Source organism: Bactrocera oleae, chromosome 5 (genome assembly GCF_042242935.1).
Source record: "Bactrocera oleae isolate idBacOlea1 chromosome 5, idBacOlea1, whole genome shotgun sequence".
NCBI lineage: Eukaryota > Metazoa > Arthropoda > Insecta > Diptera > Tephritidae > Bactrocera > Bactrocera oleae.
The window spans coordinates 488064-504856 of record NC_091539.1 but is presented as its reverse complement, the minus strand read 5'-3'; the positions used below and the strand labels follow the sequence as shown (position 1 = coordinate 504856).

Here is a 16793-nt window from a genome sequence, read left to right as displayed (position 1 = left end):
GCTGTTTGTGTGTAAGAGTTGGCACTGTGCAAGTTTGTTGCTTAAGTCTTTTGATTTTCGATTGGCAACAATTGCGCTATGCTACAACTGATGCTACTGATAGCAATTCCTGCGCGACTTATACCGTTAATCTTATGTAACTGAAAATGAATGGTTGCAAACATACCTGCAATGAGAATGAGAGAGAGAGAAGAATTGTCAATATAACGCAAATACAAAAGTAAATGAAGTTGTATAAAGTTGAAAAAAGGCAAGTCCACTTGCGCACAACAATTTTCGTGTTGCACAAACGCACCAAAAGTACAGCTTTTACACCTTGTAAACAATGCACAATCTCTGGCGACAAATTAACTTGCAACTACGGCAATTTACCACCACCTAACAGCAGTTAATGCAATCAAATCAGTTGTAACATTGCTGCGAGTTTCAAATTACTCACCACCCATTGGTCCCGCCCGCCGCTCGCGCGCACACCCAAAAGCAATTAACTACAAGAAAGGCGTAATCGAAGCCGCCGAAAATGGCACATTTTTTCACTTGAACAAACAATTACAAGCTGTCTGCGCGCACTTAATCGCCGACGCGAACGGCTGTCCGCAACCGCCTACCAAGGCGCGCAGAGCGTGCGACAACGCCGCAATGGAGTTCATAGTGGCGTGGAGCACCTCCATGGCCAGCGAGTTGCCAAGTGAATTTCACAGCGAACATTTCAATTAAAATTTCAATTGCCATGATTTGACAAGTGCAATTGTATTTTGATGATTGTTTTCATTTATTTTTTTTCTGTAATTTCTAATTTAGAAATTAAATCAAAGCCAGTTTATTGCCGATTTTGCTCACTTAAGTGCAGTTGTGTGAATCAGCCAGCGATTTATGAGAACCAACCCACTTTTGAGATCGTTTTCATACATTTTTCATAAATTTTTTAAAAAGCGTAGCTTCAAATTTGGCGTTGTTTGAAGAAAATATATATATTTGCCGCTCACCCCTGAATTTATGGTACGCAGTTCTAACCTCTTCACTTTTTAATGTTACCTATGCTATATCTATAACTAGCATACAGGCATATGGAAGCTGAACAAAAAAAAACCGCAGACAAAAATTGCCGCTCAAGCGACTCAATTGCTTGACGAATATGCCGTAAATGCCATAATTTCACAAATATGGCGCAAATCAGTCGCTAATGCATGTTGTTATTGTAGGAAATATATGGAAAGAGTTGTAGAATAAATGCTCAACTTTGATTTTAATAAATTCTGCAGAAAAATATGATTTCGCGTGGTGGCCAACACAACAGGCGGTCATGACCATCGGCTGACTATCTTGCGCTAACCCAAACACTCTTCCGGTCCACAAGTCACCAAGCTCTACCAGCTCACTTTAGCCTCAAGGCTTACGCTACGCCAAATATGGACATGCTTGTAGCTAATGCATACGCCCATTTCATGGCATTCCCTCGTAGTGCTCCACTTGCATTCTAAGCGCCTAGAGTACGCACAAGCGCGTTGCGAACGCTCGCTAAGCCCGCATAAATCTTCTCAACGACGTGCAGATATTCAGTATAAACGGAAAACACAACATACGCGCAGTGAACTAACTGCGAACAGCGGCTTTGGCTTCTTAGGTATTGCTTTCCTGCACATATGGCAGCGCGCGCAATAAATATTGGTGAATGCGCCTTCACCATGATGCTGGAGGTTGCAGTGACTTAATATCACCTACAAGTATTCCAGCACAGTCTAGCGTTTGCTTGGTTTGCAAGGCGCGTTGGAAAAAAGCTCATTAAAATGCAGTGCGCATCTTCAGCAGCAGAAAAAATGGGGCGCGCCAAGGGTGAGTGGGGTAGTGGCCTACAGTTATCCGCTCGGCTGCCATTGCGCTAATTACGCGCCGCTCATTTTGACAAATAGCCTGCCATGGTAGTAAATTTAATTAAATTAATTAGGCAGATATTCTTAATAATGCAAAATTAAAGCGCATTTAACGAAGGAACTAATGAGGCATACGAGATAAGCGCGCACGCACAAGAAATGGCGGCAGTAAGTAGCTGTGGCCAGTCGAGCACAATAAATAGTAAGATAGCTACCGTAAATGTACATTACTATTTTAATTACGCATTAACGAAGCTCGCCCGCTTAGCGCGGCTCATTTGTTAGGCTTCCCGGCAGCTTTCCTTTGGGACCATTACCCACCATCAGGGAAAAATCTTGCATAATTGATTCTTTGCATTGTAGAATGGCGTCTGGCATCATGCTTTTATAATCTAACCACCTATGTGATTTTCACTGTAAGCGGGTTGTGTGTGAACGCAATGCGCAAATAATGCGTTTCTGATAACACTGTGAAAGTAAAAAAAAATACGAAAAAGGCATACGCGATATTAACTGCGCCGAATGCAGAGCGCGCGAGCGTGTTTGTTCTATCTGCCGCATATCTCAGCGCCGCAGTGGTGTCGCCAAAGTTAACTTGCGAGCAAATCCATGCGCGCCAGCTCATTTCTCCATTTTTTTTGAACTAGTTTGCTTATCCTGCGACTATTGCATTACGATTTGAGCCGTGAGATAAGCGCACGTGAGCGCGTAATTTCATCTTTCGTGGCGATCGTTATCGCACAACAACCGACAGCAACGCAGCAGCGGTGGCGCACGCATTGATTTATCGCGCGCTTAGTTGGCTTCATTGCAATTTTAAGTTGGCAATTTGTAGCAGCGCCGTGTGTTGCAGTAGCGCCAAATGCAAAGCATGAAATTTATTTGCATAGGAAATTAGAATTGAGATAAAATTCGCATTTCATAAAAGCGCGACAAATTAATGTTGATATTTATATGCTGGACAAAATACTGCCTGAAGAATTAATTCAACTGTAAAATTTAATTGGCGCAGCGTAAACGATAATTTGCAGCACTTGCTTTTTTGTTAGCTGAATATTTGAAGACTTATAACTTTAATGCCGGCTCGAAGCGACCAAACGTTTTTCAGAAATACGCTTTTAGATATAACATGGAAACGTCAGAAACCTTTTTCCTATACAAGTTTTGAAAACGCAATCTCTATGTAAAAAGTGCATAGCATAAACAGAATTCCAGCGCTGTCCTAACAACGTCTTACAGCGGCTGACACCATTTTTCACCAACAGTCTGCAGACGCCGCAGCTTTTCCAAGACGTCTCGCACATGTCAAATATTTTGTTAATAAGTCACTTCTAATCTGCAGGCAATTCATTGCACTTTTTTGCGGCCACTCCTTCAACTTTTATACCCCAACGCATGCGAGTGCATACGAGTATAAATGACAACTGCTTATCCATTGCGGTGTCACACAAGTACCACACACAGCACTACTGCGAGCTTCCAGTCCATTGTTGTGTGTCATTGTAGCGCTCTAATCGTCCATACCAATAATTTATGTCGGATTATAACGTCGTGTCACATAAATTAATGTTGCCAACTTATTTTGTGGCATTCGCAACTCGGCGTCGACCTGGCCGACTGCAACCCACAACAACTACTGCCCGCGTCTCCGTCACACACCTTCAATCACCATTCCGCTGTCTATTTAGTCTTTGCAGACCTACGCTCTAACACTCAGTGCCTCTAGTAAATCTTGGGCAGACATACAACCATATATGTGTTTGTGTCCAGGTTTATTTTGGCATGTAGTTGAACTGCTGTCAGTTTTTGCTGTTCGTTTGATTGTGAACTTTTCTATTAAGATTTTCCATTTGTTACTTGCCGCATAACCCGCGCGCGTTGCATTTTTACTGTCGCTGTTGCATGCCACAAAGCGAATGGACGGCTGACCGTCTGCTTGTTGCCTACAATGTGTACCATGATGGCCATTTCGGAGGTGTGTGTGTGCGCGCGCTTCACGGAAATGGCAAGCGACCAACGTGATTGCGTCAATTTCATTTTATTAATTGCAATTTGCTTTTGCTGCGCAACAAACTGCAAGGCAATGGTTAGCGCTGATCGACAGCCGCGGCCATTGCAGAAGCGGCGAGTTGTCAAAAATCATAAAAACGACGACTTACGAATATAGTATACCCACGCCCACGGATTTGTCAGCGTGCATTAAACATATAAGTGGTAGGCAACGAAGTCACTGCGTTGAAATTCTGCGGAGCGCGGCACACAAGTCATAGCTGCAGCATCCAATAGGCAATGTTAAATTCGTACTGACATCTTGTTGACTGCCCGCTGGCATGTGTGCGTACACATTGGCTTATAAGCGTGTGCGCGCATGTGTTGGTGTGTGCTGTCGCACATCTATGATTTATGTAGTGGCAAGCAGCGCGTCCAAATATGGAACTACTTAGGAAACTGGCATTAAGCGGTTGCAACAATGAGACAATAACTACCCGATTGCCCAAACGCGTCAGCTGGTAGGAAAGGTGCGCAGTGACGCTAAGGCGAAGCATTCAAGCGCACAGCACATGAAGTTTTCCAGCTGCGAAGGCTGCTTCGACAAAGGCGTTTGTTGTTTTTGCTGAGATTTGCAATTGCAGAACTACGGGCTTGCGTGTTTACGCCTTTTCGGCAGCAGTCTAAACTTAAGGTGCATAGTTTTGATTTATGAGATCAAGCAGTGTGCAAAGTATTTATATCCTCCAGCCATATTTTATAAGGCAATATTTAGGCGCTGACGCTTAGCTTTCCTAGAACGCGTGTAAGCGCGTCTAATAAAACTGTGCTATCGCTATCAATATACCACGCATACGCAATAAATTTACGCAGCGCTTTACAGTAAGCCATGTTCGTTCTCATGCAGGCGCGCGCGTTGGCAGTCCAATCAAAATAAAGGTGTTAACTGCGCAGGCGCTCGTCGCGCTGCCGCTTCACGATTGGTAGTAGGTGTAACTTATTAACTTAACTGCTATAATTGCCAGCTGCAGCCAAAACTTATGATTTATGCACAATTCAGTGTAGAGCTTCCTCGACTAGAGCAAGCCGCCTTAAAATAATAACTCACTGATAGTCAAATCTGTATATGCCACAGGCAACTGTCACTCCATTATTTAGCTACTAACCACATTCGTTAAACTCTTCGCTCTTTGGCACTGCGCATGCGTACAAGCACCCATCGCGTGCCGCAACCACATAACTCAGCGCCACAATATTCAAGTAATGCGCAAATCATAATTTACATATTTGTCGCATATATTAAAAATGCGACACTAACTCGACCCAGAACGCAAGAGTGCAACTGAATTGGTGACAATCGAAGCTTAGTTAGCCTTCCAGCCACACGCTCGCTCTGCACTAACTTGCCTTGCATTGCATTACCTCGCAAGCGCTAGTTGCAACCACAAATTAATTCCACACTTTTGCGAATTTGTCGTTGACACACTAGTTGACTAATTGCCTCGCAGGCTTGCAATCGCCAGTCACCTGCTTCACACATTTCTTGCTATCAATTTTTATGAATATTCCTTTAAAGTCGCTAATTACCAACTAATTCCGCCAGCCGGCCCACCAACTTGCCACTTGTTATTTGTCACTTGCCACCTCTGGGGCGTAGCTAACAGCACTTGTCGATACGCGGCGCAATTTGATTTGTTTTTTATTGTTATTGTGTCACCTAATGATGGCTCTTTGGCGAAGTGTTGTACGTCCGCCAACAACAAGCGCCTGCGGTGGCAAAGCAAGCCAACCACAGCAACAATCAACAGCACAGTATATCCGATAAATAAATAAATATGCAACAAGTTTATTTATAAGCGCCTTTATTAGCAACTGAATGCGCCACATGCTGCCGGCCACAACCACTGCATGGGTTTGTGCCTTTGCTGTCGCTCTATGGCGACTGCCACTGCGCTGACGACAGCAACAACGCTGCATGACAATACGCCACTCAGCCCACAATCGCCTTGGCCTCTGCCACTGCCTATGCCTAAGCTGGTAGACAATAAATTTCAATGGTGATTAATGGACTTTGTTGCTCGGAAGCCACCAACTTATCATATTTCAGATATCGGCATAAATGCATATTTTGCGACGCGCCGCCGACCCACCGAGCCATCAGGCCGCCGATCCGCTAAGCCTACAGCAGCGTGTAATTCTCTAAACGGCACCAACTGCTGCTGTGACTACGCGCTTTTGTTACTTGTCGACGTATGTAGGAGTGTGTGTGCGTGTGCGAGCGTGTGAATATGTTGCTGCAGTACGCGTGCGCGTCAAGCAGTAATTTAGCAGCGCGTTGCCTTGTTAGGCAAAATATTTATTTATGATTTACATATTTAGGCGCACATCGATGCCAACGCGATTGCGATATGCAATGAGTTTATTGCAACGCGAAGCGGAAGATGAAAACCAAAACAAACAAAGTAGAAAAAACACAAAATACAAAATAGGCCCGATACAAGAAGTCAGAGGTTGAAGTTGCTTTTCTTTGACTTCAGATTTTTTTCCGTGGGAATAATGAGGTGCAAAGGTTATCAGTTAGAAATGGTTGAACTTCAAATGCGTTTGACTTCATAATACGCTTTAAGAAATCTATGCAGTTGAAAAGCGGATGAACTATATAGAGCTGCCATGAGAATTCGCAAATTTAAGCCTATTTTATAATGATTACTTTCATCATATAAACTTGTATCGTTGCATAGGATGCCGAAAAGAAACACGAGCGCATAGACGATTGGAAATCTGAATCTTCAGATATTTTGAATCTCCAGATATTTTAGAGGTGCTTAAACTTGTAATTTCTTTCAACGCTGTTTTAGACCACACCAAGGAAGTAGCGATGAAGTATCGAACCAAGCGACACCTCGAGCACACTCTGCTAAAAATTTAAGCATCTAGGTCTGATGTGCCGCGTAGCTGCAATGCGTTTAGATGATAAAGCGCACCCGCAGCCGTATCTTCAGAAAGATAAAACTTGACCTCTACAGGTTTTTTCCTTGGTATCCAATGTAATCTAATCACTTCAAATTTTTGATGAGAACATTATATTAGATGCTAAATTTAATCTATTCGCTAATGTAGACTGCGCTCACTGCCGTTGGAGAATTATAAAACAGCTGCTTTTGATTAGCCGATCAAAGCTGTGACATTTTTTCTCGCCACAACTCTATTAGATTAGACTCAACATTACTCTCCAATTTTTATACTATTTTCGGCCATTTTCACTTATTTATTTGTTATTGTTTTAATTTTTTCTTTTTATTTTATTTTTTTGTTTAATTTTTGTTTTACTTTGACAGCTTGTAGTGTCCAAATCAGCTGTGATAATGTGATAAATTTCCCTACTGACAAACAGATGGCGCTAAATCAGTGACGCACAGTGAGATTTCGAGTAGATTAGCTGCAAATCTCTACAGTGACCAGATTAACAAGTGTCATTTTTGTATGGTGAAATCGTGCTAAATCTGGTATATTAATGAGATAATCTACTCGACAGCATTAATCTCGTGATAAAGTAACAATCGGAAAATGGTATAAGTGCATGCTGGGTTAAATAATAAGTGCAGGATTGCAAGGGAAATATTGGATGGGATAGAGTCACCCTAAGTGCACTAAACGGTTTCTTACACCAATGTGAAAGAATCTCGTCTTTAAGCGAACTCTTTGCTAACTTCGTTACTCTTGCAAATCGATAGCCATATATGCAAATATTGGTCAGTGGTATGTTTAAAAACTGAAATCCAAGCACCGCAAAGGCCGCGACAATTTGCATATTTTTGCACATCTTTTCACACAACAAGACTCGTCGATTATAAAATTAGTAGTTTATTCTTTTCGGTATATAAGAGTATATATTTGTACATATTTTATACTTCCTTGCCACAAACAACAGCGCCAGCAAACCAAAAAGCAATGTTTGCAATTATTGTGGATCTCTAATCGCGCCATCAGAGGAACATTAATATCTCGGAAATGCTCGAAGCAGTCAGCCGAAAGATAACAAGAAAATATACAACGAATAATGATGAATGGAAGGAAACAAACAAACAGCAGCGGCATCACAACAACGCGAACCACAGACAGACAAACGCGATGGAGCAGACGTTAGGGACGGCGTTGCCTACGAAATGATGCAGTAGAGCCACTCAGCTGCATGGCAGGAGTTTATTGGCAGTTGGAGTGTGCTGCACTGTGTAGAGTGGACAGGCTGACTGGTAGACTGAACACAAGACTGAATGGCTGGTTAACTAAACTGACAGAGTGACTAGCTGGCCAGCTAGCTAGTCCGTTCGTCTGGAGCGGCCTGCAGAACTAAAAGCAAAACATTGTGCAAATTGTAGATGCAGAAAACTGATTACAACAAGAGAGCAAAACTGGAAAATGAAAAATTGCTGGAAGGTTGTCGTGAAAAACAAGAACGTCAAAACGAAAACAAAAACGAACGCAGTAACATAGAATACAGTAATGAGGAAACGAAAGCATGCCGTAATAAAAGACAGTGGAAAAGTAGATTTGCTGTAAAGACGCACGCAATAATTTTCCACTGCAGCACCAACATGTTTTTTGCCACAGCGTTGATTGAACGCAAGCACATATGAGTAATAATAAAAGTTTGCGTATAAGGAGACACGTTGACGTCAGCCGCTGTTCAGAAATTATTGCAAAGAGAGATAAGAAAAGTGCTAATATATATAATAAACATATCGATAGAATTTATGGCATATAAATAAAGAGCGGTGAGTGCGAAGCAGTTACGCAAATTATAAGTAACGCAATAGTATTAATTTAAAAATATTGTGAGTACTTACGATTGTCGTCGCAAACGAACGGTAAATCACCATTCAAATGCACAAAGCTTCGCCACAGTATCTCGGTGCTTTATCGACTTCCGCCACCCACATATAACGCTGCCAAAAACTAATTGTGTTTATACTGTGCCCACAGCCTAAACTGAAACTCAAGCAATACGTGTACGGAGTTCTTTACAAATATACGCTATGCGCTACACTGACAAACAATTGTTGCTAGAAATTCCTTATAACAAATGTAAATAAAAAGCGCGTTTAGAATTTTGTACTGTTCAAAAACTTCAGCGGAACACAATTTAAGCAGCGTACTGCACGCGTTTGAGGTGCGCGCACAACTAACCAAGCGTTCGAGTCGCGAAAGCGCTTGTAGTCTACCATAGAATCAGCGCTGGCGCAGTGCGTACGTTGAACGTTGGCGGGTGTGAAGAAATTAGATGCTGCGTGAAGAGCGCGCCCGCCTTTAGGCAGCACCGGCAGCACAAGTTGTGGCGCCGAGACCGCTACGCATCTTTCGCTCCACGGCACGCAAACTCACCACTATTGATGAACCGTAAACTCACCACAGAATGTTGCCCGCAGGCTATAAGATTTATTTGTGTAGCGGCACTATGCGTGCGCAATGTATTTCCGCGAGCACACTTTTCCAAACAGCGCAACTGTGACGCACAGCAATAGCAGCAGTCCAGGCTAGACAAACGAATAGCGCGTTCGTCGCAGCGAAGGGCAGTTGCATGCATGAGAAATACAGCAAACAGCCAGCAGCCTAGCAATGAGCGAGTGTGAAGCTTTGCATGCGCGCCGCGCATTGATTTCGAGTTAGATTGGTCAGCGCAAAAAGGCTGTTATACTCGCCTGCCACAGTTGTTGCTGTTTCATTCTATTGTGGCAGCTGCCAGCAGCGCATCAGCGCATTGACGGTGTACTACACCTCAGGCTAACAAGCCAATGCGTTCACCACTAACACAAAGACAACCAACATGCGATGGCACTCTCGCCGTTGCCGACGCAGCAAAGAGCGAGCGCGCAAAGTCAATAAACACGCAATAGTCACAGCATCAGTGTCTGTGCAATGCACGCTGCTGCGACAACTTCCGTGCCGTGACAGCATTAGTTGCACGTTGTTGCAGCAGTTAGTAGTTGTTTGTTTCTATTGCGCAGGCTGTCGCATGTTGCGCGGTAATAAAAGCATCGCGCCATATTATGAGACCAATGAGAGAAATTCGAGTGCTGCGACGCATCGGTAGTCTCATTGCTTGGCCAATAAATTGCAATGAAACACTAATAAAAGTCATGGCTTAGAGGAATACGATTGCAATAACAACAATTGCAATCGCTCTTGGGAAAAAATCCTTAAAGCATGACAAACTTAATCAATTTAAGGCAAAAAGCAGTAAATTTCGCATTCAAGTATATAACAGTTATAAACGCTTAAGTTATAGAAAAACTGTCTACGCATGGTCACTGTTGGTATAGGACCGCTTAAGTAGCACATTATTATAATGAGAAATATCGTTTGAATATATGGCATAGACGTGAGCCTTAGGCTTTCTGCTTATGTTATGATTCAGTTAAATTTTTGGCTTCACTGGCGCGCTGTAGCATTGTTATCAAAGGGTGGCCCACACACTTTATACTAATATAAAACAATTGAATTGTGGGTGTAAAGTACGCTTTGATATTCTATGTGCATCTACAGAGCTTTCGAAAAGAATTGCAAAGAAACGAAGTGAGTAGCGCAGTAAGACAGGTTTTAATTTTATGTTTGCATATACTTTTATAAACTGTTTGAGAATTACACGCGTGTACCAGCCATACGAATGAAATCCGAACGAAAACTATGGATAAAATGTCTCAAAGCATGGCAGCGTGCAGTCGATACAATTTAGTAACACTGTTTGTGCCAAGTTCAGAGAATCAGTGGAAAAATTCAACAATTCTTTGTAGCTTTCGCATTTTGAAATTTGCTCCTACAACTGTCACACAATCGCATGCCACCCATGAAATATGGTACTTCCAATAAACGGCTCGGCAATATATTTTATTCGCACAAGTAGATGCGCTAATCGTGGCGGCACTTAGCTTGTCGACTTCGCTTGCTCAGCTGCTACTGTGGTGGTAATTGGTGGGAGTAGCGTTGACCTGCGAGCACTACTTGGACTTCTGTGCCGAATGCTACAAAAATTGTTTAGTCAAATGGCATAAATCACGTAGCTGCAATTTGCCTCCCTCCACCGAGCTTGCTGCACGCCCGAATGCCGCATTACTTACTCTAAGAATGTCTGCATATTTCAAATTTTTTTTTAAACTATTGTCGCGAGTGCAACTGTTGCTGTTGTTGGAGTTGCTTTTGGTGTTGGTTGTCGGTATGTGTTGTTTGGTGATTTCGTGCACTTAAGTGGATTTTAAATGGAATTTATTGGTGCCTGCTGTTGTTGCGCGATAATTTCTTCATGTTATTATTTTGCAGCAGTTTGTTTTTGCTGCAGCAAGAAAAAACCGCAAATTATTAACATCGCTTGGTGATTGCGGCTGCCGACGACAGTTTTGTCAAGCGACGGCATGCCTGTCATAGTTGCTGTTAATCTTTACTATTTTCATACAGCGTTTTGTTGCAAGTTGTTGCTGCTGCAGCGACAATTCGCGCACCTCAATTAACGTGCAACATTTCGCCGCACAAGAAATGCATTAGTTTGTCACCAATGCTAAGTCTGCCCACCACGACACGCCAAGCGACATAACAACATGTTCCATTACACCAGCGCTATCGTCATCCGGCAGCCGCACCGCCGGTCCACAACCCAGACGCGCGCTAATCTGACCGCTGATAAGCCGTATGCGACTTTTAACTTAAGCTCAGCTGCTTTTGCGTCCGCGCTTCAGCGGTGCGGCACATCGATTGCGGTGCCAAATCAACATGAACCACATTCCGTCAGGCAATGCGAGATCAATCAAGTTCTTGATGGGCCAACAACTGCGCGCAAGCGACAGGCTTACAAATGGCAGGCGTATTGCAAAAGACTCAACGCCGGCTAACAACTGACGGTAGGACGAATGTATCGATGGGTAAATGGCAAATAAATAACACCATTTAACTGGATTACGTACACACATATTAAAAGCTGACGACGAAGACCTGCATAATTCTAATGGCCATGGAATTGTTGACACAACGGCAATTTGCTGCACTGTCATCGTTGTTGCAACTTAATCAAAAGCGCATGCAACATGTCAACTATGGCTCTTCCGCATCAATGCCACTGTCCACCGTTCGCTTAGCATGCAACAATCTGACATCACTTCGCCTCCACTCCAGTTGGCTTCCGTCCAGGTTAAGATTAGCGTAACGCAATTGATATTTTAATTTCGCCTTCAACTTTTTGATGGGCTAATGCAAGCTAGCCCGCAATCGAAGTATTTGCTTTGTCCGTTACAAACAAGGTTGCTTGAAAAACGCGCTTGGAATAATATTCAGACAATTATTGTCATCCAGATTACATTAGATTAGAATTGTGGCTTGCACTTAAGGTCTATTGTGTCCTTCCTCTTTTAAATGAACTCACACAAGCCCAGCACTCTGATGAATTCCAGAAGACTCCTGAACGCTATGGAGACGATGTGATATATTATATAAATTCCAGATTCCTATTCTGATATCTAGATTCAAGAGTATTGTCAGCTAACAAAATATATTCAGCAGGTTGCACCTGAATCCAAGGCAAATGTTCACATAAATAGATTTCTCTTAAAGCCATCAGCACTTGGCGGTCTTCGTAAGAGAAACACGGGCTTGGATGGCAAAGCAATCTGCTATAACCAGTTTGGGGCGAATTGGGGCCGAAATAACTAGTACCTTAATGAAAAAGGGACGCTAGACCTATTTGACCGGCGCAAACGACTGAATGAACGTTTCCAGTGCAGAAACGTCATGAACCTTCCAACTAATTTGGTTTTAAGATGTGTCACCCACATTGACATTACGTTTGCAGTGAAATATGGTCACATCAATCTTAGACAAATTTAGACTATATATAACTGTGCGACTTCAATGCGAAAGCTTATGGAGTTAAATGACTAACTATGCCACAAAGCGTTACCTGAATATTGACGATGGCTTAAAGAGGATATTTTAGCTAAGATAGAAGGCTCAACAGCTTCACAGCCTCCAGACCTTATCTTACATGCGTCCCCTTCCCTAAGGAAGGACACGAACACCTCAATACTTTATTTAACACTCGTACGCGTGCAAATCAGCCCACCGCAGTGTACCTCGTTATGTGTCTAATGCTGCTGTTATCGCCACATCAACAACCAAAGACCAGCAGTCAGCGCGTTGTAAATTCAATTTAACATACCAAATCGGCAAAGACCAAAGTTGGCAACTGCTGTCAGCACCAGGCGAACATATGTACACAAGGTTAATTACGATCAGCAGCCTGCGCGCTGCACCGAGGCGGTAAGGTGTGCCGGAAGCTGTGCGGTCTTATCAAAATCATGTAGCAATACATTACCGTAGGTGGCCTTTGGTGATAACTCGTAAATTTTTAGATAAGAATCAGTGATAAAAATGACACCAGCCGGTTAATTGTGCACTGAGCGAAAATAGAAAAAGTAGAAATTTACAAGATTTTGGTTTACAGCAATGTATGTGCCGAAATTTTTGCTATTTAATTTTTTTGGAAAGCCAATTTTAATGCTAAAGCCAAAGCTATGCGTTCATAGATGCGTGTATAAATACTAATTTTAGGACGCTGAACAGAGTATATTAAAACTTGCCACGATGTTGGTAACACCCAGAAGTAAACATCGGAGACACCATAAAATATATATCTAAATGATCAGCGTGACTAGCTGAGTCGACCCGGATACATATGTCCGACTGTCTGTATATGCGCGAGCTAATCCCTCAGTTTTTGAGATATCGATCTGAAATTTTGCACACGCTCTTTTCTCACCAAGAAACGGCTCATTTGTTGGAGCCGCCGTTATTGGATCACTATAGCATACAGTTGCCATACGAACTGAACGATCGGAATCAAGTGCTTGTATGGAGAACTTTTTTATTTGACAAGGTATCTTCACGAAATTAAGCGTGAGTTATCCTTTATGGCAATTAAAGCACAATATAAACCACGACAGAATAGCAAACGCTTTCACAAGTGTCAAAAAGTTTCATTTCTGGCAATCTTCAAGGTGTGCTATCGCTATTGCTAACTGCACAAGTCTCGCGCTATGCGAGCGGAGTGAAAATGCTAATTACAGATGCAAACATGATGAGATAAGAGGAATGACAAAGCTGTAGACTTTTCATGTAACAACAGCAGCAACAACAATACCAACAACAATCAACATAAAACCCATACTTAACAAAAAGTGTGCTGTAACAGGCAAAGACGACAAGATATCATCGCAAACATGCCACATGCCACACGCCACACGCCACATGCCACAAGTGCGCAAACAACATGTGCTAAACAAGCTTTAACAACAACAACCAGCACAGCAAAGTGCATCAAAACAATGGCACATATTAGAGGCAAAAGTGAAGTGATGCGCAAATATATGGCCCTTTGGTGGCACTTGCAACAACAAACAGCAGGTTGGCAACGCAAAAGATGGCACGGACATGGCGGATACAGCGCCACGGGCGTAGTTGTATGCCAAGCGCTGTTGTACATGTTAAAACTTATGTTTTAATTAGGAAAGTGCAAGCGGATCGAATTTCGCTGTGTAAACATGAAAACACGCTGACGCGTCGCCCAAAACAGAGTTGAATGGGCGGACAAACAAGCAAATGGAGCGTCAGCAGCGGTTGACATTTTAGCTTAAAATAGCCTGCGCGCTCAATAGCGATAAGCGCCGAAACGTTAAGTTTGAAAGTCAACTAGATTTATACTGCACTATTTTTGCTTTCGAATTACACAAGCGACACTTAGATAAAATGCATGAGAGCGCCTATTGAACGACAGACAGAGATTGATGTGGCCATCAGAGTTCGTTTTAATTGGCATAAACGCAAAGTTTTCCGGCGCAATTTTCAACTAATTTTCCTATGCATTCATGTCCAGTAATCTTTTGACGTCGACAAGCGGCAGTCCGGCGCAGCCAAGTGTCCAGGCGCCGCAGCAAGCGCCTAATTGCGCTGTCAGGTGACACTGCTGGCGCGCTCATAATCAATTAACACTGGTTTTGTAAGCCATTACATAGCGCGCCACAGCACAACGAAGCGGCTTAACATGTGTGCATTTTAAAGATTACACCGCGTTGAAAATAAAGAAAATAAAAGACGAAATGCGTTAAAGAACGGACTGCGCACAGCGAAAACTGGCGTACATGTAAGGCGCAGGTTGATAACTCATTTGCTGCATGCTGCTGCATTATTTTCGTGCAACCGATTTATTGATTTTTCCATAATAAATCAACTGCCACAGTGCGCTTACAAGAATTTATTACGCAGCACGCAGCAAATCTAATGCCACAGCGGTCGCCAACACCAACAGCAAACCGCGCCGCCATCACCACAACCACTACCACTACCACGGCCAGACCACGCCAGTTCGCCACAATTATCATTATTTCCACCTGCAATATGCTACAACGCTGCGGCATTCAACATGCTCAGCGCGCGCTTACAACGCCTAAAATTTGAATTATTTCGCTGTCGCTGATATTTCTATCCTTGCCAACTATACCCCCCCCCCCCCATTGGCTAACTGCTGACAACCAACTGCGGCCGTCAGTCGCCGTCAACACAGCCATTTTGATTTAAATGTCCATAAATCAGCAGATGGATTGCAAGAAGCGGACATTTCGGCGACGGCGACGGCAGCGGCTAGCAAATGGAAATGTTCGCGGTAAAGAGCTAAACTGACTACAATAAAAAACACTGCATAAAAGCAAGCAATCAATGGTTCTAACAGTAAACGCTGCGAACATGCCGCAATACACGCACCATGTTGCAACTCATGCGTGCCACTTGTTGCCTATGCTGTGCATTGCTGTTGTTGTTGCCAACACAATTGCGTTTACCCATCTAAGTTCTCCTCATTAAATTCGTTTATTGCCTTGCCTCCCTACTGATTTTGCGCAGGCGCAGGCGCTGTGCATTCACATGTTTATTGCTTGTGTTGCTGCCATGCGGCTTGCCACATTTGCATGCCAACACAATGCGGCACAGTAGCTTTGTGCGGGAGACACGCCATCGGCAAGGTGCAAACGATGCCTCGTTCTGCACTTTATGTGTTGCATGTGCTTGCCACAGCTGTGTAGTTTGCTGTGATTGCTCGTTAACGGAGTTGTTGTTTGTTGTCTGCCGAAATTGCCGAATGTAAATGAGTTTATGCTGCAAGTGGCTCAGCTTGCGCTTTTTATCGCCATAGCACGAGTAGCCACCACTGTGGTAGGCACATAAGTGCGCCTAAAAGTATGCACTGCAATATTATTTTACACAAAAATCGTGCTCGCATCATTAGTTTGCCATTATTAGATTTAGTAATTTAGGTTTTTTTTTGTGCAATTTGAACACCTTTTTTTTGTGTAAAATATTTTATAAAATTATATATGCTTCATTTTGATGCAATAACTTTAACCAGCTTTCGGGCAAGAGATTGATTCCACGCTCATAAAATTATTGATGCTTCAGCTCCAAGTGGTTTTTGACGTACTGATTTGAGCTGAAGATTCTCCCAAACAAAAAATTTTGCAGAGACCGGAACAAGTAATCGTCCGAAGGTGCCAAGTCTGCAGAATATGACAGGTGTGATAGCATATACCACTCGAGCTGCAGAATAACTGTCCGTACAATCTAGTAGCATAAAACCCAACGTGCGAAACAAGTCAAGTTGGAGACAACAATTCTGAAATTGCGAAACAAGCATTCGGTATTTTTTTATTTGACACTACGAAGTTTACGTAATAATTCCGCACTGGGGAAAATATACAGTTCTGGCGCGAAAAGGTGCTTAGGCATAGTTAAGGGATTATCGGTTATCTTAAATGCATTTCCTCAGAAGCAGACACTAAGCGCGCTCGATAGTTCTCAATGTCAATTGCGAGTTCGCAAATAATCGTCGTGCAACGTCAACACTTC

The 16793-nt window shown here is 42.9% G+C and overlaps 1 protein-coding gene across 1 annotated transcript in view; it reads right to left on the bottom strand.

The window, feature by feature from the left end:
- Positions 1–61: 61 nt before the first annotated feature.
- Positions 62–16793, bottom strand: part of LOC138857456 (uncharacterized) — a 33866-nt gene continuing 17134 nt past the window's right edge. The window contains exon 3 of the mRNA XM_070110108.1: positions 62–109. Within this exon, the coding sequence (XP_069966209.1) occupies positions 77–109 (33 nt within the window). The 3' untranslated portion in view covers positions 62–76. The remainder of the gene's footprint in view (positions 110–16793) is intronic.